The sequence below is a fragment of the Podospora bellae-mahoneyi genome (assembly GCF_035222275.1).
Source record: "Podospora bellae-mahoneyi strain CBS 112042 chromosome 1 map unlocalized CBS112042p_1, whole genome shotgun sequence".
Lineage (NCBI taxonomy): Eukaryota > Fungi > Ascomycota > Sordariomycetes > Sordariales > Podosporaceae > Podospora > Podospora bellae-mahoneyi.
In genome coordinates this window covers 684,618-711,343 of record NW_026946359.1, presented here as the reverse complement: position 1 = coordinate 711,343, position 26,726 = coordinate 684,618, and the positions used below count along the sequence as shown (strand labels likewise).

The 26,726-nt window shown below is 52.7% G+C and overlaps 10 protein-coding genes and 1 non-coding gene across 11 annotated transcripts; 4 read left to right on the top strand and 7 right to left on the bottom strand.

The window, feature by feature from the left end:
* Window positions 1-354: 354 nt before the first annotated feature.
* SWD1 (chromatin binding protein) lies at window positions 355-2,324 on the bottom strand. The gene is made up of 2 exons (XM_062873508.1): window positions 1,490-2,324; window positions 355-1,435 (listed from the first exon to the last, which is right to left on the bottom strand). Exons 1-2 carry the CDS (start codon window positions 2,164-2,166, stop codon window positions 436-438), a joined length of 1,677 nt encoding a protein of 558 aa, XP_062736546.1. The 5' UTR covers window positions 2,167-2,324; the 3' UTR covers window positions 355-435.
* On the top strand, window positions 2,146-3,383 carry THG1 (tRNA-His guanylyltransferase). Its single transcript, XM_062873507.1, has 6 exons — window positions 2,146-2,206; window positions 2,259-2,348; window positions 2,411-2,542; window positions 2,596-2,640; window positions 2,699-3,065; window positions 3,118-3,383. Exons 1-6 carry the CDS (start codon window positions 2,193-2,195, stop codon window positions 3,334-3,336), a joined length of 867 nt encoding a protein of 288 aa, XP_062736545.1. The 5' UTR covers window positions 2,146-2,192; the 3' UTR covers window positions 3,337-3,383.
* A 136-nt stretch (window positions 3,384-3,519) lies between these two features.
* QC761_102620 (uncharacterized protein) lies at window positions 3,520-4,215 on the bottom strand (the record flags this gene model as incomplete). The annotated part of the gene is made up of 1 exon (XM_062873506.1): window positions 3,520-4,215. One exon carries the CDS (start codon window positions 4,213-4,215, stop codon window positions 3,520-3,522), a length of 696 nt encoding a protein of 231 aa, XP_062736544.1.
* A 400-nt stretch (window positions 4,216-4,615) lies between these two features.
* CFT1 (mRNA cleavage and polyadenylation factor subunit) lies at window positions 4,616-9,103 on the bottom strand (the record flags this gene model as incomplete). The annotated part of the gene is made up of 4 exons (XM_062873505.1): window positions 4,616-5,115; window positions 5,173-6,418; window positions 6,474-6,647; window positions 6,698-9,103. 4 exons carry the CDS (start codon window positions 9,101-9,103, stop codon window positions 4,616-4,618), a joined length of 4,326 nt encoding a protein of 1,441 aa, XP_062736543.1.
* Window positions 9,104-9,622: 519 nt separating this feature from the next.
* On the top strand, window positions 9,623-11,413 carry QC761_102600 (uncharacterized protein; the record flags this gene model as incomplete). Its single annotated transcript, XM_062873504.1, has 1 exon — window positions 9,623-11,413. The coding sequence occupies one exon, from the start codon at window positions 9,623-9,625 to the stop codon at window positions 11,411-11,413; it is 1,791 nt and encodes a 596-aa protein (XP_062736542.1).
* A 626-nt stretch (window positions 11,414-12,039) lies between these two features.
* Window positions 12,040-12,112, bottom strand: QC761_0002270. The gene has a single exon. It is a non-coding gene; the product is annotated as a tRNA-Gly (tRNA).
* A 105-nt stretch (window positions 12,113-12,217) lies between these two features.
* On the bottom strand, window positions 12,218-13,984 carry QC761_102590 (uncharacterized protein). Its single transcript, XM_062873503.1, has 2 exons — window positions 13,650-13,984; window positions 12,218-13,582 (listed from the first exon to the last, which is right to left on the bottom strand). Exons 1-2 carry the CDS (start codon window positions 13,736-13,738, stop codon window positions 12,457-12,459), a joined length of 1,215 nt encoding a protein of 404 aa, XP_062736541.1. The 5' UTR covers window positions 13,739-13,984; the 3' UTR covers window positions 12,218-12,456.
* Window positions 13,985-14,299: 315 nt separating this feature from the next.
* QC761_102580 (uncharacterized protein) lies at window positions 14,300-16,458 on the top strand. Its single transcript, XM_062873502.1, has 2 exons — window positions 14,300-15,253; window positions 15,576-16,458. Exons 1-2 carry the CDS (start codon window positions 14,961-14,963, stop codon window positions 16,153-16,155), a joined length of 873 nt encoding a protein of 290 aa, XP_062736540.1. The 5' UTR covers window positions 14,300-14,960; the 3' UTR covers window positions 16,156-16,458.
* A 67-nt stretch (window positions 16,459-16,525) lies between these two features.
* QC761_102570 (uncharacterized protein) lies at window positions 16,526-20,977 on the bottom strand. The gene is made up of 7 exons (XM_062873501.1): window positions 19,526-20,977; window positions 19,265-19,457; window positions 19,100-19,198; window positions 18,931-19,038; window positions 18,715-18,874; window positions 18,260-18,659; window positions 16,526-18,206 (listed from the first exon to the last, which is right to left on the bottom strand). Exons 1-7 carry the CDS (start codon window positions 19,645-19,647, stop codon window positions 17,150-17,152), a joined length of 2,139 nt encoding a protein of 712 aa, XP_062736539.1. The 5' UTR covers window positions 19,648-20,977; the 3' UTR covers window positions 16,526-17,149.
* A 1,467-nt stretch (window positions 20,978-22,444) lies between these two features.
* Window positions 22,445-23,584, bottom strand: RPB10 (DNA-directed RNA polymerase II subunit L). Its single transcript, XM_062873500.1, has 2 exons — window positions 22,887-23,584; window positions 22,445-22,827 (listed from the first exon to the last, which is right to left on the bottom strand). Exons 1-2 carry the CDS (start codon window positions 23,069-23,071, stop codon window positions 22,764-22,766), a joined length of 249 nt encoding a protein of 82 aa, XP_062736538.1. The 5' UTR covers window positions 23,072-23,584; the 3' UTR covers window positions 22,445-22,763.
* On the top strand, window positions 23,398-26,470 carry NAN1 (NET1-associated nuclear protein 1; the record flags this gene model as incomplete). The annotated part of the gene is made up of 3 exons (XM_062873499.1): window positions 23,398-23,827; window positions 23,887-24,650; window positions 24,702-26,470. Exons 1-3 carry the CDS (start codon window positions 23,526-23,528, stop codon window positions 26,468-26,470), a joined length of 2,835 nt encoding a protein of 944 aa, XP_062736537.1. The 5' UTR covers window positions 23,398-23,525.
* Between the last annotated feature and the right edge of the window lie 256 nt (window positions 26,471-26,726).

Below are 26,726 nucleotides of genomic sequence, written 5' to 3'. Positions count from 1 at the left end.
TCACCCACCACGGCTGCCTGCCCAGTGACTTTTGGGACATCAGTCTCCAAACCTTGACCCGCAGCATATATATCACTTCCATGACGCCGTCGAGCAGACAATCACTTTATCAACCCCCGCACCCAAGAATGTGGATGGGGTCGGTGGTATGGCATTGCACTATGAGGCGCCATCTGCTCGTGTTCGACCGAGTACCGGTTTGAGCACACTCAGACGACCATGTTTTAGTTACGCCTTCATTCAGCCACACCAAAGGTTACCACAACCATGAGACGGCCAAAAGGTAGGGATTGTCAGAGCACATACCTCCGTCCCTTCTCCTGCCTCACGTCATAGGGGTCATGTTCATGCAATGCTTCATGGATGTCTATGGTGAGTTCAGGGGTATCATAACTACAACTACGTATTACTACTCAATATTAATAGACCGCCACCCTACTTCTTCTTAGCTCGCCCTCTCTTTTTCGGGGGCGCCTTTTCACCACCAGTGCCCTCACCATCGTCTTGCTCTCCCGGACTCTTCCGTCGCAGTGTCCCGAATCCGACGTTGATGAACTCATCTTCGCTGTCCGACTCGCCCAGGTCAAAGAGGATGGGCACCCGGAAATTGTCAGCCTCCTGTTCCAGCTCTGTCTTGTTCCCCACCGGTCCCATCACATCAATCTCCTCATCCTCCTGATCCAACCGTCGTTTCTGAATCTCTTCGTGGGGATGGATGTCGAACTCGTCCTCCTTCTCGATGTACTCAACGTTGTCCTCGACCTCGACGAAATCAGGCGCCAGAGCCGACCATTTCTGTGGGCTTGTGACTGACCAGATGTTAATTCTGCCCGTCTCCGCGCCACAAGCTACGAGCAAGGCCCTATGAGGGTGCCATTCTAGATATGTCGACTCCTCCTTCGGCCCCTCAAGCATACGAACCAAACTGCCGTGTGCTCGCTCCCAGATGTAAAGCTCGTGGTTGTTATGAGCTGAGGCAGCTACATACTCCCCCGTAGCGCTGAATGTGACATGCCCCCACCGAAGCTTGTTGACGACGTCCTGGAACTTGTGCTCAAGGGGCAACTGTATTGTATCAGGATCTAGATCTGGGGCGGAGAGGTCTGGCAGGTGAAACGTTCGGATGATACCGTCGTTGCTATTGACAAGCAGGTCTTTGCCAGATTCGGTCAGTCTCAACAGAAGAACCGCACTCCTTTCGGCGATCTTCTCGGAGTAAATGAGCTGGTGGGTTGTGGTGTCGATAATATTCAGTCGGCCTTTGCTGGTGCCGGATAGCAGATGAGCTCCCTTCGCAGTATATATCATCGCCGTTGTGGTCTGCTTCACGGTGTCGTGCTCTGGAGCGGTCGGGAGAGGGTGTTGAACGTCTTTTCGGTCTTGGACATCGACGAGGACCGGTTGGGCTTCGAACAAGGCTGCAGCAAACTGGTGACTGAGCATATGTTAGTATTGATGACTGGAAGGAAAGGTCCTCTCCAAAACGTACTGGTTCCAGGGATGGAGCTCAGCTCCGTAGACTGGCGCTCGGAATCGCACTTCGCGATACTTCTTGCCATCTTGGAGATCCCATAGAATGGCCTTCCAACCAGCACAGGCCGACAGTAGGTATCGACCGCACCGCGACCAGCTTAGCGATTGTATTTGCTTAGAATGGCCTCGCAGCTTCCGGGCGACGCCCATGGTCTCAATGTCCCAAACGACAACGGTTCCATCGCCGCGGCCGGACGCGAGGTAATCACCCTTGCGATTGAAACGAACACAGGTTGAGTGACCCGATCGAATGGTGTTGGTAATGTTCTCTGGGTAGTCTTGAAGCAGGTAATCGTCGGAAAGTAGTAGATTCATCTTGGACTTGTCGAGACGACGTTGTCGCTTCACGAGTTCGAAATCTGGAATGTCGAATTGTTGACCTCCATCATCGGTTCTCGCTAGAAAAGAACTGATGGGGCGCTGCAAGGGTCTCGATGCGCTAGAGACCCGCTGAGCCGCACCTTCGATGGCGCCTGTTTGACAGGGGTTTGGTGGCCAGTCCCGTGCAGCTTCAGCGGGTGCCAAGCGCCCCGCCGGCAAGTCCCCGGCACACGGGGTATCTCTGGAGCTTCTTTCCAGACGTTCTGGAATGCCATCCTTTTTCTCCATGATAAAGACGTAAGTAACAGTCATTCAGACTCTGTAAATATCCAGATCAGATGGCGAACTCAAAGTAAGATTATGTCGAATCACAGCAAGTAGAACATAGCTGATATAGTAGGAAGATTTGAATATGTCAAAAACTTTGAGCAGCCAGACAACTTGCTGCTAAATACATGGATTGTTGTGAGAATCGACGGGAGAGGCTTCACAAAGTATGACTGTTACAAACATGAGTTTGGCATCACTTCCTAACCCTTTCATTCGGATTGACTAGATTCTCAAGCAAATATGGTTTCGAAAAACCAAACGACAGGCGAGCTCTGGATCTCATGAACGCTGCCGCTCAGGCAGTCATGTATGAGATACCAGAGATCACCATAGCCTACGGAATCAGCGATGAATACAGGTATATCCCCAGACCTCTTCTTTCATAGCAGCTTACAACTGACCGTTACACAGCTTCGTCTTCCACAAGTCATGCACCCTCTTCGAAAGACGCTCAAGGTACCTACCTCCCATTCGACTCACCACCCACGATCGTGACTCACTAACCGTCCCCAAGTAAACTCGTCACCACAATCGTATCAACCTTCTCATCCTACTACATCCACCTCTGGTCAACCTACTTCCCCGACACCCCCCTGTCACCCCCCTTACCCAGCTTCGACGGCAGAGCAGTTTGCTACCCCAGCGTGCAGAACCTCCGGGACTACATGAGCTGGAGGCAGGTAGACTGCCACATCAACAACCTCTACAACACCACCTTCTGGGCTCTCATACAAAAAGGTGGCATGGGAAATCTCGAGGCGGAAGAGTTGCTCAAGGGGACGTATGCTGCCGACAAGAACGAGATTTTGTTTTCCAAGTTTGGCATAAACTACAACAACGAGCCGGAGATTTATAAGAAGGGGAGTGTGCTTTTCCGGGGTGTGAGTATTCCCTTTGTATCGGACATCTGGTTTTGATGCTAACAAGCAAAAGTACGAGCTGGTAGACCCAGCCACCCACAACGCAGCAGCCGAAGCAGATAGCCTGGCCGAGCCAGTCCAGCAATCCAAGAACCAGACAGAAAGCGACAAAAAGAGGAGGGCCAAGGCCAGGATAGTGATTGAGCACCTTGACATCATCAAGGATGAATTCTGGGACCGGAGGCCCTGGTTGCTATCTAACAAGCCGGGCAAGGTTCCCAAGGAGACCTGACTCTAACGAATATCAAGGTCGAGCCTTTTCGAGCTATCTGTCCATCACTTCTAATCGAGCCTTCAAGGCCCTGTGATATAACACGTATGCCCGCCCAACATTTCAGTCCGGCCGGAGTGTTCTCAACGGCCTGTTCTCCTCCAGGGTATCATTATAACATCTCGCTTTTCCCACACTTTTTTTTCATTTCTCCTTCTTATCCTTCTCCGCCCTCCTCCTCCTCTTCAACTCTTTCCTTTTCCTCCTCTCCTCCTTCTCCCTTTTCCTCTCCTCCTTTTCCTTTCTCCTCCTTACCTTCTCCTCCCGTTTTAACCTCTTCGCCTCCTTCTTCTCTTTCCTTGCTTTCCTCTCCTCCTTCGTCATCCCCGCCTTCTTCGCCTCTCTTTTCGCCCTCTTCGCCGCCAATTGCTGCCTCAACGAAAACCCCCCACCACTCTCACTCCCCCCATCAGGCGTCGCAGTCCCCTCCTTACTCTCCCCCAACAACCCAACCTCCACCGTCCCCTCCAACAAACCCCCCTTCACAAAAAACGCATACAGCCCCTTGGTACCGGTATACTTCCCCTCCTGCACCCTCCCCACCGCATCCAGCTTCCCCTCCGTGACAGTCTGGGTAATACCCTCCTTCGAGTTTGTCGTGTCCAACCCCTTGAGCTTCTGGTCAAAAGCCGAGAGCCACCACTGGTCAGAGGTGTAGTGCGTCTTGTTGCCTATGCCGCGGCCGTCGGTGTTACGGGATATGAGGAGGGGGTTCACCAGGCCGCGGGCATTTCGGCCGGATTGGGTTGGGATAGTGGAGGAGGAACCGAAGCGGTGGGAGTCGAGGGAGTGGCCTTTGCCCAGCCAGCCTTGGGACTGGAGGAGGGCGGAGGCGTTCATTTTCGCTCGCGGAGGGCGAACTTCAAGTTTGGTGGGAAATTCGGGGGTTGTGTTAGTGTATTATTGAGGCATGAAAGGGTAGGGAAAATGAGGTGGTATTTGTAGGGGTGGTGTATCGTCGCGCCAAAGATGAAGGGATCAAGAAAGTTGCGACGAAACTGCGCGCTGGAGAGCTCGAGGCGAATTGGCGATAAGAGAAATTTTGGCGGCGGCGATAAGAAAGGTTGCAAGGTCGCTTTGTAGAGTAAGCTTGGCGGCGGGATGTCTTGGCGGTTCGGGGATGAAGTAGTGGGTTAGGGTTGTACATGCCATCGCGGAACACCTTACTTCCTGTGTAGGAATAATGATTACGCTACCATGTTAGCCATTTTTACACTTCTCTACCCGATATATACGCTGCCTAAAAGTAATCCAGCCCCGCCCACCCGAGCACACCATCCAGTTCTCCCCTGATCTCATCAGGTCCAGTATACCCAGCCCTGCCAGCAACCTCTCCCCTCTTTGCCCTTCCCAACTCCGAGAAGCGAGCTAGGATAGTGCCGTCAATAATGTGTCTCCCTATACCAGCATCTACTCCAGCAGGAGGACAAGTAGCAGACGGCATTCTGTACCCCTTTGGATTCAGCCCTGCCGCGTGGGTCAAAGAATTCGTCAACTGAGCAGCCAGAGACGACAGTCTCCGGTATGCCGCCTCTGACAGTGGACGGAGAGCCGCTAACACGCCAGTCGGAGAGGCAAGCAGCAGAATGTGTGGACGTGATGTGGCTCCATTTTCCTCGTTATCTTCCTTGTTGTCTGGTGACAGTGTCGAGGGCAAGAGAAGCGACTTGGTGACGTGGTGGGCGCCTGTGCTGAAACTCGTCCTATGCAGTAACAGATGGCCCTGGAGAGATTTCGGGTCTACATATAAAAGTTAGCAAACAGTAAACGTCATGTATGGCTTGAGGTATCACTTGCGCTCTGGATCAAACTGAAGAATATGAATGTGTCCCTCCGCATCACATGCCACGATCGACAAATCCTTCCCGTTCGGCAAGAAATCAGCATTCAATACCTCCAGTCGGGTATTACTCTTGCCAAACAACATCATCTTGTACGGCTCCTCGGTGTACCCCGTAAACCACACCCCCTTGAAAGCATCAGCCATCAGGCACAACCCCGTCCCAGGAAGCTCCTTTGCGCTGGTGACATAGCAGTTCATGTCCATGAATGCTACCGGGAGCAAGGTCCCATCTTCCTTGAGACCACGCACCATGCACTTCGGCCCCTGAGCAACAAGCATGAGACCTTGAGTACCAATCTCAGAGAGCGCCGTGACGGCACCGCGAGGAATATCTTCTTTCGCAATGAGCTTCAGCTTCTTGCCCGTCTCTGGCTTCCCGGGCTCCGGGATAACGTCAGCCACGTTGTAGACATAAACAGCCCCCCTGGTAGGCAAATCCTCGCCCTTTGTGATCGCGGTACCGACACCAATCAGAAGTTTCCGCTCGTTGGTGGCTTCCGAAACTTCCAGGTTAAGTGTCTCCACGCAAAGCACATTCTCGCAGGGTTCCATAACGATGGTGTCAACCACAGTCCATGTAATGGGACCGATGAGCTTCAGCGTTCCCCTCTCCAGTGTCGGCTTGAAAGGCAGAACTTCGCGGGCCCATTCCTTGTGGTAGTCGTCATCTCTTGGAAGTTCAAAAGGCTCCGGAGTATTGCAGGCTACAACATAGCTCTGCGATGGAGGGTGGTATGCCACGGCGACGATGTCCTCACCAATGGGTATCTTCTTCACCGCTAGCCCAGTCTCGGCGAAACTCCAGTCCTTAGGGAGCTGCGATACCCTTGCGATGTTGTGGGAATCGGCATATATGAACCCGTGTTCGCATCCTTCAGTGTGAAAAGAGCTGATGGCTGTGACTGCTGCGCCTTGTAGCGGCATTACCTTGGGCATGGATTTGGATGATTTGATGATGAAACTGGGGGACGGCCCGGGGAGGAAGACGGTGCTATACCCGCCGATGTTATTGCACCTCCGCAGCGCTAGGCACTTCGCTTGGTGGGTGACCTCCTCGTCGTCCGTTTCCTCTGCTGGGGTTTTCGCCAGCACCGAGTTGGGGATCTTTTGGAAGAACAAAGTCTTTGGAAATTCCAGTCCAACGCCAAGTTGATATCGGTAAGGCTCATACATCGTCAAATCATCATTCGCGTGACGGAGCTAGGAGACATGATTAGCGACTACCACGTTGCCACAGCATTGACAAACAACATACAATGAGATACGGGAACTTGGCGGTAGTATCACCCAAATCAGCCACCAGTATTTCAGACACGGTCTCCTTGGCTGTGCCTTTTCGCGCGGCATAGTCAGCCGAGAGCCCGGTGGGAATGTATGAGAGCCCTTCGGCTACATATACTGGCTTGCACAGATCAGGGAGGCGGTATATCTGCGTGGAGTCAGTATTGTACACATGACCCAACCGAGAAGGGAGCTTACATAAAGAGCACCACTGGCGCTAAGAAGAAACATGAGAATACTCTCAGGCAGCTTAGCCTTCTTGTCACCCGACTCTTCCCCAAACACACCATGGGTGTCTGTGTACAGGCATCCAGTCAACCATTTTGTGGTCGCCAACGTCTTGTCCTCCTTTTCTACTTCTTCCAACTCGTTATCGTCGTGAATCGAAGCAATAAAAACACTCTGATCGTTGCGGATGATGAGCAAGTACGGGTCGGCAATGCTCGCACTGGTAGCTCTAGGCTCAGCTCCCGTTTCTTCGTCCATCATCGGCACAATCTGACTGAGGCCGAGATCTCCGTCGTAGCAGCGGACTTCCGATTTGAGAACCTGAATGATTCTGTTGTCTTTGCCCATAGTGCCTGCTTCAATGGTGAAGCCGGCAGCAGGGTCAAATTCTGTGCCAGTGAGGCTTTCAAAGCCCGCCGCGGTAAGGGCGTAGACATCAGATTTCTCGTAGCCGTCCAGGTCGACCTTAGCGACAATCATGAACTTGTCATACTGGCCCGAGGTACCGTAGTCATTTCCAATCGCGCCGGGTCCCTTGTCACCTTGCAGTGACTTTGGCACAGGCTTCTTTGCGCACACTGTCCAGAATCCCCTCGCCTCAGGGAACTCGAAGCGTCCAATAACCTTTGGTGGGATGGCAAGATTCATGATCGCCATTGCGGAAGACTTATTCCTTCCTACGCCGCATACCAATTGGAGTTCACTGCGAACGCCGGCCGAGTTCTGCTCCTCCTCGCTGCCGGGTGCATCCACGGGTTGACCGTACGTCATGGACTGGATGGGCGCAATACTCAGCAGCCGGTCGTGGATTCGAAAAGTGAGGTCACCTTCCTTGATATTGCTGGCAGCTGCGACAGCCTGTTGCTTGGGTGTTGGTTCCTCGGCATAAAGGTCATCTTCGTCCTCGTCCTCGTCAAGATCCTCCTCATCCGCCATATCGATGTCCAGGCCTACATCTTGGAGCCGTGACTTCTTTCTTCCTGATTGACTCTGCTTCTTTGTCCAGCCAAAAACGAGAGAGTCACCCTCCTCGCTACCGGCAAACATGACACTCTTGCCTAACCTTGAGAGTGTTGATACGCGGCCTGGGATGAGAGAACCGCCTGTTTCTGAAGGGAGCAGCTTGACGTCAAGACCAGACACTGTACGACCGTCTATCCTGAAGGTAACCAACGCCATACGGCCATCGCTCAGGATGACAAGAAGCTCCTCGGCTGACAAGACGTCGATGGTACATTCCTCGAGCCGAAGGTTCAGGTCGGACTGGTCAGACAGGCCAAAGGAGGTGCATTGTTTTGTGAGGGGGTTGACAGCTACACCGTTCGGCTTGCCGGACTGGTCGACGTGGATCAGCTCATTTGCTCCCACGAGTAAAGCACCGCCGACGGGGGCTGGCAAAGGCTGAACGCGGAAAAGATCCTGCGGGAGACCAGGGACTGACAGGATGGTTGTCGAGGCCCGCTGCTGCAGATCTAGGGTAAAGACCATGTATGCCAAGTGATCTTTCCGGCCAAGGGAGTTGGAGGCGTTGACAGTCGAGGCGAGAATGCCAAAGGTGGGCTCTCGGTACTCATGCAGGAAGGCCAGATGCACAGGATGGAGGAGACTTGGATCAAGATTGGAGAGTCGGAGGACAAATGATGGTGAATAGGGTGTCTCTTTTATGGTGCTACCTCCATTTACAACGGCGGCTTCTTGCTTGACAGGTCGAGGGCCATCCAGATCCTCGTCCCAGTCATCATCCATATCAATGTCCTCATCCGCCTGCTTGAAGGGCAGGATGGCCAAATTCATGCCGCCAAACTTGAGCGCCGCGCATCTACTCCCCGGGTCTGCCGCGAGAAAATTGGTGAAGTTGGATAGAGGTGGCGCCCATGGGCTTCCCTGCAGCTCGTCTTGTTCGTAATAGTGGATAGACACGGTCGACAGATCATGGCGTTCGGCGTCCCACTCTACCAGACTGAGCCTCGCGTCTTTGAAGGCCACGAGCAGTGCATCACCGCCTGACCTCAGGTTTTGCGACTTTATCTTTGCTAGCCCCGTGATAGTTCCCGACAGTGAAATCTCTGAAACGAGCACCAGCTTTGTGTTGTTGGTGCGATCCGTCTTGAACGCAAGACTGTCCCCTCCCAGAAACGATGCCTCAAGCCCATCGTCGTCATTCGCTAACCGGCTTTCGTATCGGCCCACGTTTCGTGTCCTAGCACCGCTGCCCTGCTGAGAAGCATCAATCTCGGTCGATACGATCTTTGTTCTGAATATCTGGAGAAGAGACGACTTTGCGACCACGAGGTTCGTGCCCTGGCCTGGAATTAGTTGGAGTGTGAGGGAGTGGGTGACAGCCGTCGGCGGCGTTAGCTCTGTGTAGCACTGCATGCTGTGGCAGCCAAGTACATATCTCTATTCCGTAAATAGACAAGAAAACACGATGCGCAAAAACAATCGTTGACTTTGAATATGGTGGTGGTGGTTTGAAGAGGACGAACCAAACCGCAACTCGAGGGCTGCCGCGAAGCTCGAAGGAAGCTCCCGTGCGTGGTGTTGATTGGTCCAAATAAATTTCATGGGCCAGAACGCCAGAACCCCGAACTGCGTGCTGAACGTGTGGGAAAAGTCTTGGCACAACGTCGCTAGCAGGACTTGGCAGGTTCCACAGGAGCTCCCTTGGCTGCGGTATTGCGTCACAGATTAAGTGTTGAACTCAATGACCCCCCCAGAGTGGAACACTTCACGTTCCTACCCCTTGCAACAGTTCCTCTCAAACACCACATCTGCTTCGCTGGGACGACTTCAGTGTACTGATTGATACAGATTATCTAAGACACTGATCGTCTTCTACCATTTTTCAAAAAGAACCACGCATATCTGGACATCTCCAATCCGCAAACCGCCAACATGTTGGCATCAGCTGGCTTGCTCCAGACCAGTCTTATTTGGGTGGCCTACGCCGTCGCGGTCGCCTTGGTGCTCCTCGTCGCCATTATCACAACATTCACCTGGCAATCCCCACATGAGCGATCTGTTACCGTGAGCATCGTCGCGATTGTCAGTCTCACCTCGCTTCTAGCAACCGTCTTCCTCCTGCCCGTTGACATTGCCCTTGTCTCGTCCACAGCCTCAGCACACCTCGGTGCTAAAAAGGACTGGGCAACGCCCGAGAGAATCGATGGAATACTCTTGACCTTGAAGGTCGTTTACTACACCCTCTACAGCTTCGATGCGTTGCTATGTCTGATCGTCATCCCATTCGCCTATTTTTGGTACGAGGAATATGATGAGGTTGAAGAGGAGGAGGGAACCAGTGGTGCTGGCGCCCGGTTCTGGAAGGCGGCGAAGTATACGCTTGGATTCGTGTTTTTGGTCTTGGTTCTGTTCCTCCTCGGTTTCTTCGTCCCTGCTGCGGGTAGTGGGAACGGCAAGCACCTTGATCTGGACTACTTCAAGCGTCTGCTCGCTGCCAACAAGGGAGAGAAGGCTTTGACATTCGGAGTCGGCCTACTCATCACGTTGGGCACGTTTCTCTACGCTCTCTATACCGGTGCTGGACTGGCTCTTCTTCCGGTCTCTCTTATCAAGTCTGCCCCGTCCATCTCCGCTCCTCAGCTTTCCGCGACGATCGCGACCGACTTGGAACATAACCGAGAGCTCCAGAAACAAATCGAAATGCGCAATGCTGGCCGTCCGGATGGCATGTCTCAGAAGGACAGGAGGGAGCTGGACGCCTTGCTACGTGAGGAGCGCACTCTCGTGAGAAGGGAAAGACTTGCGGCCGAAACCCGTGGTGACGGCCGAAGTGGTGTCTTCCGCGCCTGGACTAAGATTCAAGCTGTCTTCCGTCCTCTCAAGCTCCTGGGCGGTATCTTGCTACTGCTGCTCTCGATCTTGGTCTGGGCCTCCATGCTCATCACTGGCATCGACAAGGCGGCCAACTCTATCTGCAAAGAACACTGCGGCTACATCCTCGGTCACATCAACGTCTTCCAGCCGGTCAACTGGATCTTTGTCCAGTCTGCCAAGGTTTTCCCCGTTGACTACATCCTGATGGCTCTGTTGGTTTTGTTTTTCTTCGGCAGCTCAATCACTGGTATCGCCACCATTGGCATCAGGTTCTTGTGGGTGAGAGTCTTCCAAATCAAAAAGGGAAGAACATCACCCCAAGCACTACTCATCGCAACAGTGATGCTCGCGTTGATTATCCTGGCTATTAATTATGCTATTGCCATGATTGTCGCCCCTCAGTACGCCATCTACGGCACGCAAACCTTTTGCGTCAACGCACCTCGCCACCCAGGAGAACAACCCGACTGCCGTGAACACAGGGACATGGTCAGGCCTTGCTCAGAAGTCTTTTCCGAGCCAGCAGCGAAAGACGTATGCACGCCCACGGTGATGAGCACCTTCCTCAACAGAGTGACGATCAACTGGCCCGTGTTTGGGGCGATTGACTTCTGGGCGCAGTTTGCCTTTTTGGGCGTGTTTATGGTGGTGTTTGTGACGAGTTTGTTCAGGACGCCGAGGTTGAACTTGAGCGAGTTGGATGAGGAGGCCGAGGTGGATGAGGAGGAGGGCCTGTTGGCCAGCACGGGGAGGAGGTTTGGTGCTACTTGGGGGGATATCACTGGAAGGACGAAGAACAGGAATGGGTATGGGACTGGGGGTGGGGAGGGGTCGAATGGGAGGGGTTGAGGGGGTTGCCTAGTTGATGGTGTTGGGTTGTACTTTCTTGACTTGTGTTATTTTCGATGACAGGGCAGATTGTGATGCTAAAAGAAATGTCACTTTTTCTTGGTTTGCGTTTTTCAGTTTTCTCAGGGTTGGGTGGGATTCTATGGGATCAGGTATGGCGGGGGGGATGGCGGAGTTTCATATCATAGGGTATAATTGGGCATTTTACTACTTTTCCATGCAAGGGCGAAGTTCTGGGGGTTAACATAAAACCTCCAAGGCTGGATTGGTGTGTGTTGGGCAGAAGCGCTCGGGTTTTCTAATGTGTATTCTTGTGTAACCTGGCATTTTGAGCAATTCAATTTCTTTCGCTCACCTATTGTGGTCTTGAGTTGGGTATTATGATTTGTGTCACAAGGTAAGGTATATATTTGCTGCAATGCCTCCCAAGTAATGCGGTTTATCGACTATCACCTTCCGGGGTAAGTCGTCCATGTTCAGAAGTATATCGACCATATTTCAAGGCTTGTGAGTGGGCTCTTTCGGAGGCCTCACAGGTACGTCCCGAGCCTTCTCCAGAGACGGGCAAGATGTAATGAGCAGCTCACGATGCCCAACACCGATGCAGGTACTGCAACAAGTCACCAGCGGCTATGGTGTAGTGGTTAGCATTAATGCGTTCCAAGCATTAGAGTCGGGTTCGATTCCCGAATGGCCGCAACTTAATATGGACGTTTGGTTCTCAGTGTCAACATATTTGTTAGGTCCTTCTATTTCATTTTTGCACTCTTTCCCCTCTCTCACCTCGAGCTACCTAGCTATTATGGCTGGCCCTTTTCAACGGTAATTTCCTTTCATGTTTAATTGGTGGGCATTGAAAACGTTCCGATACCTCACATTTCAGACGGTGCAACTAGTAACAGTAGAAACAGTAACTGAAAGAAGTCACTTGTGAGATTTGCTGTGTGAGATGCTATGTGTGTTGTCTAATTGAAACTCTTATCAAACACAAAACCCAAGTTCTAAACCCGCTGTATCAAACAACATCTAACCCTAATACCAACTCACTCAACCCCACCTCCCCTCCCCCCCTTCTTCCACTTCACCCACTGATGCCCCCTCTCGTCATATCCCGCCCTTGGTCCCACATGCATCTCCCTCCAGCACCGATCACAGTACAAATCATCATCACACCCTACACACTTGATCGTCCCGTCATCAAGACAAACCACACACCAAGTCTTGGCGTCTTCGTCGCTGTACTTTTCCTCCCTGCCACCCAGGGGCGGTTTCTTGGTGGGAGTTGACCGCTCCCGCTCCTCTGGTGAGAAAGTCGGGGCGGCGGGTAGGCCGAAGGGGTCTACTGGTCCTATTCCTCTGAGGGCGGCAAGGCGCGAGGAGATTTCATCTTCAAAGGGGTCCGGGGCTGGGTCTTGGAGGGCTGTGGGGACGGTTGGGAGGTTGAGGGTGTTGTCGGTGTTGTTGGGTTGGGTGTTCCCGCTGTCTTCCGGTTCCGTTGGGTTGGGTGAGAGGGTTAGTTCATCTTGGGTTTGAAACAGTATCTTATCAACGGCGGCGGTCATTTGCTCGCCGTCAGAGTTGTCGTCTTCATCATCATCATCATCTTTCTCGTTGCCAGAGCTCGGCGGCACCGCCTTTGCGAGCTCATCCAACAATTCGGAGACTCTCTGGTCTTCGGTTTTCGTATCAGTACCCGTCTCAAGGGGGCCGTCGGTGAGGTTAAAGTCCTCCCCCCCACCGAGATCTTCTAACAGAGCCTGAACAGCATCATCATCGACATCTTCGGGTCCTCCTCCAACAAAGTAAGAGGGTTTTGCCCGAGATATGCCAGCATTTTCCGAATTGGGAATTGCTGTGCGCGAAGGCAGTGAAGAAGGTGTAGATGGCAGACTCTTTACGAGCTGCTCTTTCGGGTCTCGGTCGCTGCTGATCCGTGGTGTGGCCGGGGGCTGTGCCGAATGTGCTTGCTCCAACGGTGTTGGTGGTTTGTCCCCACTAGCATTGCCCGAAGAGCCTAATACAGGGCCGTCTTTAGGATTCTGGTCCTCGGGACGGGACATATTGGGCCCGGGATTACCCTGCCGGAGCTGTCGGAGGCGCTCAGCGAGGGCATCTTCTCTGGATAGTGGCTGGTTCTGGGGCGGCACAGTGGTGGGAAAGGAAGCGGTGCTTTCAGCATGTCACATTTTAGCACATGTGTTCTACGGGGTTGGAGAGAGTGTGCACAACTCATTACTTCGGGGTGTGATCAAGTGTAACACTTGACGTTTTGAGAGCGTTCAGACGGTCCAGTAGTGATTTGTCATTTGGGCGAGGGGATGACATGTTGGATCGAGACAGCACCGGATGAGATAGTATTCAAAGTCGATGAAAGAGGGAGCCGATTAGATAGTGCGGTGGTCAGCGATGCTTGAAACACCTAACATCCGATGTCGAGGAGAGATGTCAGTGATTTGGATCGCTGATGAGCGGAATTTCAGGGTCCAAGGGGCAAGGCAGTTGGCATGGCAGAGGAAGGTATGAAGCGGATCGGAATGCGCCTATCAATCAGATATTCCGCTGTTCTTATTGGCACACTTGAGAATTGGAGCACCTATGAACCACTCGGTTGGTTTCTCTCATGACCTCACTCCTATTGACCCGCTTACAAGCAAATAGTGAGCGACCAGCGTAGCAATATGTAATCGGTGAGCGAAGAATGGTACCCCTCTGCATGCACTCAGCCACCCAGCATTCTGTGCTGGTTCTGGCTCACAAGTGCTCTGCACCACTATTTCCCCGCACGTGGTGCTAGAAAATTGATACCCAGCAAAATTACAGGGGGAGTCTCGGACGTCATAGCGCTGTTGAACATGATCCCCCGATTCTCCAGCGGAATGCCGACGACAACTTTGAACCCGAATCCGAGTTGGACACACCCTTTTGCCCCTTTCAACAGTGACCCGGTCAGCCACTTCATCTCTCTTGGTGGATTCAAAGAGCAAATGGACGCAAATTCGCTTTCAAGAGCCCGGCAGATGACATGGCTTGTACTATAAGTCTTTGTGGCGTCGTGCGGCAAGCCACACTTCATGCTATCCCAAAGCGAAGAATCTCATCTTATCTTTTTGGAATTCACCAAAAAAAGCGCCTTGTCAGCTCGAAGGCTCTTGGTCGGCAACAAGGCCTAGGGACACTCCTGATTGGTTCCAACGAGCAGGAACAGCATCATGGGGCCCCATGAACAGGACCCTCCGCCACCCATGGTCTTGGCACACGCAAAAGAGAGCACCTGCAGCCAAAACCCGCGCCGCCTGCTTTTTGTGGCTCTGTCATGTCATGCTCTGTGAAACATTCTCCAGGGAACATATAAGGTATCAAGCCTGCATGTCACGTTGCGTAGTTAACCAACTTTTAAAAAAGCTCGTCATCTATATCAGCCATATCTGCAAGTAGACTTGACACCTGCAAATTAGAGGTCGCCTCGCAATCTCATTCGCATTTGGAAAAACTACTTTTACTAGCTACACGTCAATTCACCCACACGCACGCATCACACACACCTACTATGAAGGTTTCCACGTTTTTGTCGGCGCTCCTCGTCGCCGACGCGACAGTACACGGTCTTGTGTCACCACCAATTGGGGAGATTGCACAGCATGAGCCAGTACGACACAGCGAGCGCGACACCCATTCTCATGATGATAGCGAACTCTGGAAGCGGAGAGGCGGAGGCGGTGGAGGTGGTCGCGGCGGCGGCGGCGGCGGCGGTGGCGGGTCATCGGGATCGTCAGGGTCTTCGGGCGGCGGTTCTTCTGGTACCTCGGGCTCGGGCTCTACTGGCGGCGGCGGCAGTTCTGGGTAAGTTAGATGTTGTTTGGGTAATTTTCTTAACCTACCGTGAAAGAATGGCCTGATAGTGTTGGGCTCGGTTTTGGGTGAAGATCCAGAATCAGGAAACCTTCATCCGCGAAATCTACTCCTCCGTCGACGCAAGCCTCCTGGTCAAATGTCTGGTCTTGGCCAACCTGGACCAGGGGAGCTGGACCTTCGTCGTCGACGTCGGGATCGGATAGGGCGACATTTCCGTACCGAAGTCCTGCGTCCACTACTGGGGTTCCTCATCATTGTAGCGTCTCTCATTCTTGGATTCCTTCGGCTCGACTAACACACCACAAAATAGGACAAGAGGCTCTCCTGGCTTCAACTCGGGCGGCCGGACCTCGACCGGAACCGGCCCAGCACCCGCATATGGCGGTGGCAGATACTACGGCGGTGGTGCCGCAGTGCCTTATAGGGCTGGTGGACGTTCGCCCACCCGCGGCGTTGCCCCCCTCTTCTTTGGAGCTGCTTTCCTCGCCTTCTGGCCTGGCCTCTGGCTGACCAGCGCTTACTTGTACCACCGTCCCGAGGGCTACACTTTCTACAACGTCACCACCGACCAGAGAGAGACCAAACCTGTGATTTGCGCCTGCGCTGAGGACAGCGTCTGCGGCTGTGACGACAATGACGACGAGCAGTACATGAAGGACTTGATCGGCAACGGAAGCTACGCGGCCCTCGACAAGTCTGTGATTGACGTCGCCAATGTCAACGGAACCAGCACGATTCTGATCAACGGTACTCTTCCGGATGGCACCACTGCTCCCGGCGGCACCGACGCTCCTGGCTCTGCTGCTGGTGATGGTCTGCGTGCTCTTTTGGAGAATGCTGGGTGGTGGCCAGTCGTTGCTACTGTTGCTGCTGTTGTCTTCACTGCTTAAAACGCTGTTTTCGCGCGGATACCTAGATTTCGTTCACTTGTGTTTTTGTACCATTTTTTGTAAGGGAACGAATGGGCACATGTAAAAAAAAGGGACAACAAACATAACGTTCGCTTCTCTGTTGAACATGGCTTTTTCAGGGCGTTTATATGGGTTTATTCCGATACCCCAGGGGAAGAGAAATAAGGGCTTTATTCGATGCATATATGCGTAATGATAGATACGATAATTACATATATACCACGCTCACTTTTTACACCATAATCATATGTGGCTTAACTGTTGATAGATACCAGATATGGACAACAACGGTATCGGTTCATAGCCGACGCATAACGCATTCCATTCCTGACTCTACCACCAGACAATTACTGCCCAGCACTTGAAGATTTTGTCACATCCTTTCAGATATCAATACCGACAGTTGAATACTCCGACACGAAAAAGTTCGCTTACACAGGCTTATTACTCAATTTTACAGGTTCATCTTTGTTCTTGTCGCAAAACTAAAATTTCATATCACTCATTTTCGCCTCTTTCCCAAACCCCGCCATGCTCAAAGTGTCTGACCCAGAGCGCCTTGCAATGGAAATACACATAGGCAAAGAAGTAAAAAGTAGGCAGTTCGTCAAGGTTTTCTAAGGTGGTGAAATTAAAAATAAAAAAAGCCGTAAAACAAAGGGTATCTGACAAACAACGAGGAATTATGTAGTTGAATAAATGGTCGTAGTAGGTAGGGTGGTAGATTTGCGCAAATTGTGGGTTGGTTCTCTGCGGTAGAGACTGACGGCGCCTCGAGTGTTGAGTTGATGAAAAGGCGGCTTCGCTCGATCAGGGGTATTGAATCCGAGGTTCTTCTGAACAAAGTGATGTTTATGCGACGCAGCCACAAGCGAAATTCTCTTCGGCCGACACACACCTGGCCGCGACCTGGTTTGTAACCGGGATCCCAATCTCCCCGTCCTCGGTATGACCAACGAGGGGGCTGCCCCCGTTATACCACAATGGAAACATTCTTCCTCGTGTCGGCATCCTCTAGCTGACACCCGAAGACAAGCCGGTATAGATCCCTCAAAAAGTTATACTGGCCTGATCTGATCATCATCCACCCGACGCTCTTGGCCACTTCCACAGCGTTGAACCGCTTCCCACGGGCGGGTAATGTAGCCGGAGAGCGGAATGAGGCGTCTGCTAACACGAGATTCTTGTAATTCTGCAGCAAAGAGACTTGGTTGGGCAGCCCACCAAAGGTGTGCTGAGGGAGGTCGTTGACGAATGATTGTAGAGCGGATGACGCATCTGCCCCCGGTGCACTGCGGTCAAAACCAATGTTGAGTGCCGCCTTCACGACGAGGGCTTTGATGCGGGTGATGTTGACATCTTCTATCGTCGTCGCTGTGGTGGCCGTGCTGGACGTGTTTTGGCTGTAACCAGACAGGTTCGAGGCATTGCTCGACCAACGCCCCCCACGATCGCTGCGAGAGTCCGACGTCCCAAGCACAAGAATGTTGGGCATCTGTGGGCTGGCGTCGGGTGAGATTGGTGTATCTTCAAATTCAGTCACTGGAGTTTCGGGTACGACGGGTCGTGCGCGAGGTCGCTCAAGTTCACCCAGGCTCCGCAAACTCTCCCGTTTCGAGCGTAGGGAGGCACGGCTTCCGGCATTGGAGCGCTCGACTTCAGATTGGTGACTGCTCATTTGCAGGCCAAAAGTTGGGTTGGCCGCGAAAAAGTTGACCTGGTTTGGTCTCGGTGTACCGCGATCTGGTCGAACCTGTGTCCAGCCCTCACGGAATATGTCGCACAGCTCCCAACAAGCCTGGACGGCTGAGCCAAGGAGTTCTTCGTCGGGGGCCTTTCCATCTCTTCGGTTTTGCCGAAGGCTGAAGAGCATCTCAGCCAGCGCCCAGCATGCCCGTAGCAACGAGTCGGTTTCTTCGGCCAAGTCGTTACGTTGCTTCATCAGTCGGTGACACAGGGTGATGTAGAAATCCAGTGTTCGCTCCCGGAAGGCTTCAGGGAGCGTTCGGCTGTCCTGAGCGCTGTATAAACTGTGTCATCTTGTTAGACATGATATCCCCGTCACCAACAAAAGGAAACGTACTGATTGTTGAGCTCAAAGCTGACCCTCAGGATCGAGTCCGCCGTCTCATTGGTCCTTTGCCTCACATCAAAAAGTGACTGACAAAAGTCCCGACATAGATCTAGATTGGTCCGCACTCCAAATGACTCTGAGACGTCGTCGCGGCTGTGATATAATCGTTTGCAGAGCTTCCAGCAGCATTTCCATGCCCTTTCGTGGGCATCAGGAGTGCCAGAGCTGTGGAAGACTTGCTTTCGGTGAATCGAACTGAGGTTGGCGAGAGTATTGCATAATGTCCAGCACTCTTCAAGGGCCGCTTTAAGTGCTTTCACTTCGGTATCTTGGCCTCGTGTGGGATTGGCGAATTCGTCCGCGTCTTCAAACTCCTCGTCCCCGTCATTCTCAATGATTTCGGGTATCACTTCACAACGAATTAGCATCGAATTTGCCAGTGGTGTCTGTTTGTCCACTCTTACATTCAAGGCTGCTAGCAGTGCTGGATCGTGTTTTTGTAGATTCATTGGCGTAGACATCTTCCAATTTCTGAGCCTGAGGTGTCGGAGCATCAATATTGAATGACACGGGTCGTACTCTGGTGTTAACCATAGGGGGCGACTGGTTTAGGGAATGTCTTGTCTTTGTACAGAGTTAGCACCATGTTTAGACTGCCCTCACTCAACAGGACACCTTACTACTACAGTTGACGGTTCGCTAGGCGGCGGACTGGCACCGCTACTGGCTATACTCGCACCGCTCACAGAGTTCGAAACACTTGATTTCGAGGTAGTATCACCGGACTTCTGGCAAAATCCAACGTCAGCTTGGGTCATCCTATCATCCATTTGCCTTGAGCCTTCATACCCAGTCTTGAAAATTTGGGGGCGCGTGTATCACCGAGACGACCTCTTCACTTCCGGATTTTCGTACATGATCCGGAATGTTCGTTTTCAGCATCAACAACTGGCAACCATTAGTTATTATGACCGGCACGATATCATACATAAGGCATAGACAAGGTCCACAAACCGAATTGCGCCCAAACCCAGTCGCTTCTTCAATCTCTTCCACCTCTTCGTCCTCAATTTCCGTAGTCTCGGTTCCGTTCGAAGTCACAGGTGATGGGCCAACAATATCGCTGCTCGGGCTCATAAGATGCGCCGAGCTTGGTCTCGTAAAAGAATTTGGACGAAGGGCTTGGGAGTCAGGGCCGGACGAGGAGCTGGGAAAAGATAAATGTCAACCAACAGGGTTTACCAATTCGGGGTTGGCTGGGAAGGGATATCATACGCCATATATTGGGACGTCAGCGCAGGGGACTCTCGTCCAGAGGAGAGTGCCATTTCGGCGTATGAAGGGTATATCGACCTGATGCTTCCCGTTGATGTCCTCAGGGGAGCTTCAAGAGCCATTGCAGCCACTTCCGACCCAATGCGCCGCAGTGAGCCGAGGTGTAGATCTCGCTAACCCAGTCAACGGCCAGGCCAGCAGTTATCAGTCGTTGGTTAAAGGGTTTGCCCCAACACCGAGACGGCAAGGCAAGCAGTAGGCAGCACAGCACGACTGCGCTTAGGAAGCAAAATATCGGAGAACCTGTGCGCGGTTGTTGGCAGATGCTGTGTGTCGACAATTAGGCGCGCAAGTAGGTATCGGGATACAGCATTGCACGATGCGCCGGGAGCTGAGCTGAGGTATCTCTGGTGGGAAGAGGGCGTCCCTTAAGGAAGAAGGATGCTTGGGGGTGGCCAAGGTCCCGAGCACCAAAGGCAAGCCACCGTGGGTGTTTCCTTGCAGCACGACGGATCACCGGCGTAGGGCTTCAGCCTGATTGGGACCGAAGGGGAGGCCGATGCGGGCTTGCGGGCTGTCTTCTTGCTGCGGGGAACAACACACCAGATACCACGACAACCAACACGCCGACCAGGACGCAGCAGGTAGTGCAGCTTCTAGACAAGCTTGGGAAGGATGGTGATAGCTTGGAAATGTTCGCGTGGGGAGCCGTAGAGCTGTCAGCCAGTGGTTCATTCAAAGGACATCCGGTAGTGGTCAGTGGCAGAGGGGAGGAGAGTGTGCAGTGCGGTTAGAAGGCAGCACTCTGGTTGGGGCAGAGACCAAGAGAGGCGTGTCGTGCTGCGGGAAGCCAGGGTCTGGGAAGGGCGTCTTGCCCAACAGGGGATAGACTAAACCGCCAACGGACCTGCAGGTGTTGGCTCCTGCTGCACAGTAACAATTCGAATCCTACGGCCAAGGGTTTCTATCTGTCGACCTGGATGTTGTATTGCTCGCCCAAATTGCTCTTTGCACATGACGGTGATGGCCTGTCTGTTGGAGGCACACCAAGAGTGATTACACGGCGAAGGCGAGATTGAACCGGCCTGGTGTAGGCCATCCTCTCCCCTCTCGATATTTCTGGATAAGGCTGACAATACTGATGTCAAAAAAGTCCCCATCCCGCACACACCCAATGCGCGTCTTTTGTCTCCGGCCAGTCAGATGATGGCGACGGCGCCCCTCACTACCGATAAACTGCATGGCGATGAAGTCGGCGCTTAAAACGTCGTTAGGCTCGCGTTCCCAGCAAGTCAGGGGGCACCATTCTCGACCCCCCTGCTCCAAACTTCTCGGGATGAGGGGCAGCTCTCTTGGCCAATAGGATTGCCGTTGGATTCCCTAGATCACCACTTGTTCCCAGCCAGCTGGGAGTGCTTTGGACGAGCTTCACTTGTTTCGTTTGGCTTTAGTGATCACGGCCAATGGCAGTTTGGCACGCAAGCACAGACGAGATCTGTATACGGGTGGTTGCTGATGTCCCTTGGTACCACATGGTGACAAGCCGCGCTCGACAAACATCATCGAGTATCACTGCAAGCACCACCCTTCCGTGATGGAGGGGGTTATGTTGAACCGAAAGGTGACAAGTGTACACCTAACCTGATACTCGGTCATATCGGCATTGATTTTGCAAATGAGTGAGAGGATGGATCTGCGGGGGCCATGAAACTTCTCGTCCGCATAGGCACAGTGTGCTGCTACCTTGACTTGTTATCCGGACGGCCGAGAAAAAGGCAGGCCTGCTCCATGGGTACAAAACTTAGAGACGGCACTGAAGCATCGTCTCTCAGTAGAGGCGGTGAATCAATCTCGGCAGAGGAAAGTTTGATGAAGCTCTGCAAAGGCATGATGGCGTTGGAATTGAGATTCTGGTCTGGGCTGCAGCATGGCCACCCACACAAGGACAACAGGAAGAACACCACCACGGGCAGCAGGGGCCGGACCGTGTGTGGCGGTCAAGCGATTCCGACTGTTTGGATCCTGATGGTTGGTTTTGGCGCTAGTGTGGGATCAATGGATGCGCGCCTCTCATAGGTTGTAGGAGTTTGTAAGTGTGCTGTGTTTTGTGAGGGACTTTGAGTGCTGGCAGCAATGGTAAGATAACCTACTCATGACAGTACACGAGGTCTGCCAAATGCGGCTAATATTAACTTCTCTCTTTAGATCCTTCATCTCCACCAACAGCCTCCGCGCTTAGGATCCCTTTCCCTTCATGGATTCTGCAGAGTGATTGAGACAAGAGAGAAAGCTATATTCCTTTGACCCACAAGCCTGCAGAACAACCGCGATTAGACGCGGCAACGGGCGCTTAGACGCCACGACGACGCCTTCGGACGAGATGCTATGGTTGCACAGGAGGTTCTGGCCGTTGTCGTGTAATGCACGCGTCGGTCTGTAGGAAGCAGAATGGAAGACTGGCTCGGGTCCACGATCTCTGCTCTGTTAGTGGAGGGGTCTGTTGCAGTTCGGGAAGAGGAACCAACAGCATGAGCACCTCTTGCTGACCGAGATTACCTCACAAATCTGGTATGGGTTGCATAGACCGGGGTAAAGTGGTACATACTGCATTTTCTAGAAGAAGGACAGCGCGGGAAGGATGAGGCACGGGTGAACCTTCCTTGTTGCCCAGCGCTGTGTCCAAGAAGGCTGCGTTGAAATGATAAAAGTTCCTAGCTTAACAAGTTCGTTGGTGGGATAAAAGGGCTGCTGATGTCCACCCGAATCTCATCTCGAAGTGAGGATGGGAAGTGGATCCCCGTCATCAAGGATGGGTGATGTGCCATGAAGAACTGTATTCCCAAAGTAAGTGTGTAAGTATGTCTCTGGAACAAAGGCAGAGCTTCTAGTCTGACATAACGACATGCAATCTGCTGGTTGCATTGCACGGCAAATAAAATTGACAGTATGTCTGCTCTATTCCCTTAGTTGAGCGCCGGCCAAGTCCATGTGCGTGAAACTGTCGTCCGCTTTTACCATTCTTCACCAAAACATTTCTCGAGGTTCTCTGCCGAAACATTTTAAAATCATGCTGCCGCCGCCCTCGCGCATCCAAAGCAAGTCAACCCTGACGCCTCATCCTCATAAAAACAATCTTTTTCCCGCCCCCAAATAAAATGGTTGAGACCAGTATGCCCCTGCTGCCTGTATAACCAACCCATAACGCCGGACGAAAATGCATCTAAACGGGTGTTGTCTATTATTCCATGTGACCAGGATTGGCCATGCTGAGCTTCTTGCTGTTGCGGCCATCGGGAGTGTACCTAGAGCGAGGGTGTCAGCCAAATCCAGTCAGAAAAGTGTGCCCGAACAAAATTCGTACTTCAGAAGCTTCTCGATCAAGTCAACGTGGGTCATGACCATGCGACGGCAGCAGTAGCGCTTGCAGCCGAGCTCATCAAGGGCCTCTCCATCGGCGAGCCCTCTGTCCTCGATCAAGACAACGAACTTTTCCCAAAGGTCACCCACGACCTTGCCACATGAGAAGCAGCGAACCGGAATAATCATTTTGTCGAGAGTGTAGATAGATGCGCGTCGAGCTCGGGTGGAGTCTAATGTGAAAGGGTGTTCCGGAAGATGTTTCTGAAGCCGGAGAAGTTGATGTATTGGGAGCCCTGGGTTTTGCGGTGGGAGATGCCGGAAAAGTGTCGGTCAGTGATGACTGGGCAGAAAGTGGATGGATGCGCTGAAGTTGTCGCGACGCCTGCCGAGACCTCTGAAAGTTGCCGCAAATCTTTGTCTCAGGGACAGGGATTGGCTCGTGCTTATCGGCGATAAGCAACCGGCCCCACTGTAACTTTTTTTGCGACTCCGCCAAAATTTCTTCCGCTTAGTCGCAATTGGCGACTGGACTGGGCGTGCGAAGCTTGGGCTGTTTGATTCCATTCTCGACATCACAGCATTGATTTCTCGCCGAGATCCCCCAGAAAAGGTCAGACGTCAGTTGCTGCCCTATCACACGATGCCGTCAAAAACAGATACCAACGGCGATAGCGCCTCGTTGAAAAAGCGGAAACGTGAACCAAAAGACGACTCGGCACAAGCGCAGCAGAAGAAGCACCGTCGCAAAACAGAACAGGAGAAGGCAGATGCGTTGAACGGGGAAGGAGCCAACCAAACAAGCCACACAGACGACACAAGCCTTCAGCCGATAAACGGACATTCAGGCTTGCCAGGTGTATCGTCACTGTCACAGTGGAAGGTCCAACCCCCAATGGGCGGCCGGATGCTCAACATTGATCCCATCTTTTCCCCAGACGAGAAGTAAGAATGCCAGGAGGGGCCCAGCTATTCACAGATTCCATCCTGACTGACATACCTAGGTTTCTCATAATAACCTACAATACTTCGATCCAAGTATTTTCCACCGAAAGCTCCCTGCCGATCCGCCGTATCCCTATCCCATTGACAGAGACGGACAGCGAAAATGCGACCACTCCAGCCCATATCGTGGCCACATCGCTGTCCAAGACTCAGGGAGCCTACATTTGGGTTGCCTGCTCTGATGGCCGTATCTGGAACATCAATTGGAGATTAGGCACTGGATCTGACACCCCATTCACCATCACTTCCAGCAACCTTGTCGATATGTCTGTCGATGCGATTGACCTTCCCAATTCCAAAATCGATGTACTTCTCGTCCTTCAGAACACTACTCCTACCTCTGCGCAAATCGTCGCCCATACGAGGGAGAGCCTGTTAGAAGGGAAAGGGGAGGGGTTGCTTCTTCACAGTTTCGATCAAAGTCCTCAGATGCTTCGGTTCGCTGCTAGTGGGAGGCTGATTGTTGCCGCTGCGAAAACGGTTTTGCACATTGGCTACTTCAAGGCGAGCAAGGTCGCTTCCATCGACACGCTAAAATTCGACTTCCACTCTTTCGACCTTCCCGATATCATCAGCTGTCTGGATGTTCATCCTGTACTGAAGGACAAGAAACTCATCAGAGCTGATGTGGTCGTCGGTTGCGCTCGGGGTGCCATCTACTTGTACAATGATGTATTGTCTGGAATTGCAGAGCGCACCTTGCAGCCTACGAAGCTCCATTGGCATCGGAGAGCTGTTCATAGCGTTAAGTTGTCTAGAGATGGTAAGGACTGCATGTGCTCAGAACCGCTCGCAAGATGCTAATCGATGTCAGGAAACTATCTCATCTCTGGTGGCGCCGAAACTGTCTTGGTTCTTTGGCAGATTGATGCCGGTCGGACGGAAACTCTTCCTCATCTGTCAGCAACCATCGAAAACATCACCATTTCGCCGCGCGGTGCATCGTACGCCGTCCATCTCGACGACAATTCCACCATGGTTCTTTCAACTGCTGAGATGAAGCCGACCATGTATGTTTCTGGCATCCAGTCTCTTGTGTTAGAAGAGACGCCTTCAAAGGAATCCTTGGTTCGTCGTGTCTGGCGGTCAGCCGATGAGATTTCGGCTCCCGTGGTGGCCACATCCAATCCGCGCAACCCTTCTCAGATGTTCCTGTGTGTTGGAAACGGGCAGCAGGCCACACAGGGAGCCGGGACAACTGTATCAGCTCCTCTTGTTCAGGTCTTTGACCTTGCTTCATTTCAGGGTGTGTCTAAGCACGCGATTGCACGCACCAGCTCTACAGAGGCCAATATCACAAGGGATGGCCAGCCAATTATGGAGCCAACGGCCACAAGTCTCTCCTTTTCTAAAGACGGGAAGTGGTTGGCGTCGATCGATGAGTGGCAACCCCCTGAAAGGGACACGGCCGCTTTCTTGACTGGGTCCAAGACTGTTGCCGAGGCTGCTCGGCAAAGGAAGGAGATCTACCTCAAGTTCTGGGAGGTTCATGAGGATAACTCACTTGAGCTGGTTACCAGGGTCAATGAGGCGCATCACACCGATCTTCCTCAAGCTATCTTCGATGTTGCCAGTGACCCAGTTTCCTCCAGGTTTGCGACCATTGGAAACGATGGTGTGGTACGGTTCTGGTCTACACAGTACCGCATCCGAGACGGTCTTGCGGTCAAAGGACATGATGGGGAACCACTTCGCAGCTGGCACTGCTCTCGCGCTGTCACGCTCCCTGTGCGTGAAAAGCAAGAAGACCTGGTTGAGGAGACCAGAAAGGTGTTCCGCAGTGGCGCGGTCGCCTACTCTGAAGACGGGTCGATCCTCTTTGCCGCCTACCGGGTCTCTACCGAGGGGCTTGTTGTTGCCATTGACACACAAACCGGTACGATTCGGGATGTTATCTCAGGTATCATCCGCGGAGAAGTCCGTAGCATCCAGAGTATGGGTTCGTGCTTGATCTTGCTATCCGAGGACATTGCCGTTTACGACACGGTGTCAGACGAGCTGCTGTACAGCTACAAGCTCAAGGATACTTCTCTCGCCGCCAAACGCCTTACTCAACTGGCCGTCAACCACCAGTCACGGACGTTCGCCCTTGCGGCACCTATCCCACACCCTCGGCAGGACAAGCTGAAGAAGGGTGCCAGATCTGAGCTGACGGTTTTCTCACTTGATGACCAGGAACCACAACTGGTGCAACAATTCCCTCATCTCATCACATCTGTATTGGCTGCTCCGCGGTCATCTGGTTTCGTGGTAGTTGATTCCGCGGCTCAGATCTGGGCTGTGACCGACGCTGTCGAGCAGCCACTGATCCTTAAGCCTATGGACCACATGACCATGGATGACACAGTTGAGACGCAACCTGTGCAGGATGCGTTGGTCTTGCAGGATGAAGAAGTCAGCGATGAAGAGATGGAGGATGCGGATCCGATGGAGGTGGATGACGACGATCATGCAGCCGTTGTAGCCCAACAGCACGTGGTCCAAGCCTTCAACGTCGCGCCCACATTCGCTCTCGCCCCTCTTGACGGCAGCTTCTCCCAACTGGCGGCAATGTGGTGCGCGAAGCCCACCTCCTCGGAGTGATTTCGACATCTCAGTCTACGAACAGGACGTCGAGGCACACACAAATGCCCCTCCAGAAACAGCTCGCGCCATTGGAGAGCAGATTTATCTAATCAAGAGGTTGGAAAGGAAATAAGCAAAAGTGGCTTGGGCCCAGAGTTGTAGGCCATAATACGAAATCGGCATGGTTTTGTCCGGTAAGGACCCATCCGTAAGCGGGAGGGAAGGGCGCAGTACGCCCGGCATTTGGACCAAGCCGGCCCGAACATGGAAGCTT

What these genes read in the sequence shown, in the direction of transcription:
- SWD1 (XM_062873508.1), bottom strand. Translation starts at nt 2,166, where the DNA reads ATGACTGTTACTTACGTCTTTATCATGGAGAAAAAGGATGGCATTCCA. An exon ending in GAGCTCCATCCCTGGAACCA is followed by an intron (nt 1,436 to 1,489) that starts GTACGTTTTGGA and finishes ACATATGCTCAG; the next exon opens with TCACCAGTTTGCTGCAGCCT.
- THG1 (XM_062873507.1), top strand. An exon ending in GGAATCAGCGATGAATACAG is followed by an intron (nt 2,543 to 2,595) that starts GTATATCCCCAG and finishes ACCGTTACACAG; the next exon opens with CTTCGTCTTCCACAAGTCAT. An exon ending in CTCTTCGAAAGACGCTCAAG is followed by an intron (nt 2,641 to 2,698) that starts GTACCTACCTCC and finishes ACCGTCCCCAAG; the next exon opens with TAAACTCGTCACCACAATCG.
- QC761_102590 (XM_062873503.1), bottom strand. Translation starts at nt 13,738, where the DNA reads ATGTCATCCCCTCGCCCAAATGACAAATCACTACTGGACCGTCTGAAC. An exon ending in ACACTTGATCACACCCCGAA is followed by an intron (nt 13,583 to 13,649) that starts GTAATGAGTTGT and finishes ACATGCTGAAAG; the next exon opens with CACCGCTTCCTTTCCCACCA.
- QC761_102580 (XM_062873502.1), top strand. Translation starts at nt 14,961, where the DNA reads ATGAAGGTTTCCACGTTTTTGTCGGCGCTCCTCGTCGCCGACGCGACA. An exon ending in GGCGGCGGCGGCAGTTCTGG is followed by an intron (nt 15,254 to 15,575) that starts GTAAGTTAGATG and finishes ACCACAAAATAG; the next exon opens with GACAAGAGGCTCTCCTGGCT.
- QC761_102570 (XM_062873501.1), bottom strand. Translation starts at nt 19,647, where the DNA reads ATGGCTCTTGAAGCTCCCCTGAGGACATCAACGGGAAGCATCAGGTCG. An exon ending in GCGAACCGTCAACTGTAGTA is followed by an intron (nt 18,875 to 18,930) that starts GTAAGGTGTCCT and finishes CTCTGTACAAAG; the next exon opens with ACAAGACATTCCCTAAACCA. An exon ending in AGCTTTGAGCTCAACAATCA is followed by an intron (nt 18,207 to 18,259) that starts GTACGTTTCCTT and finishes AAGATGACACAG; the next exon opens with TTTATACAGCGCTCAGGACA.
- RPB10 (XM_062873500.1), bottom strand. Translation starts at nt 23,071, where the DNA reads ATGATTATTCCGGTTCGCTGCTTCTCATGTGGCAAGGTCGTGGGTGAC. An exon ending in TTGATCGAGAAGCTTCTGAA is followed by an intron (nt 22,828 to 22,886) that starts GTACGAATTTTG and finishes CCCTCGCTCTAG; the next exon opens with GTACACTCCCGATGGCCGCA.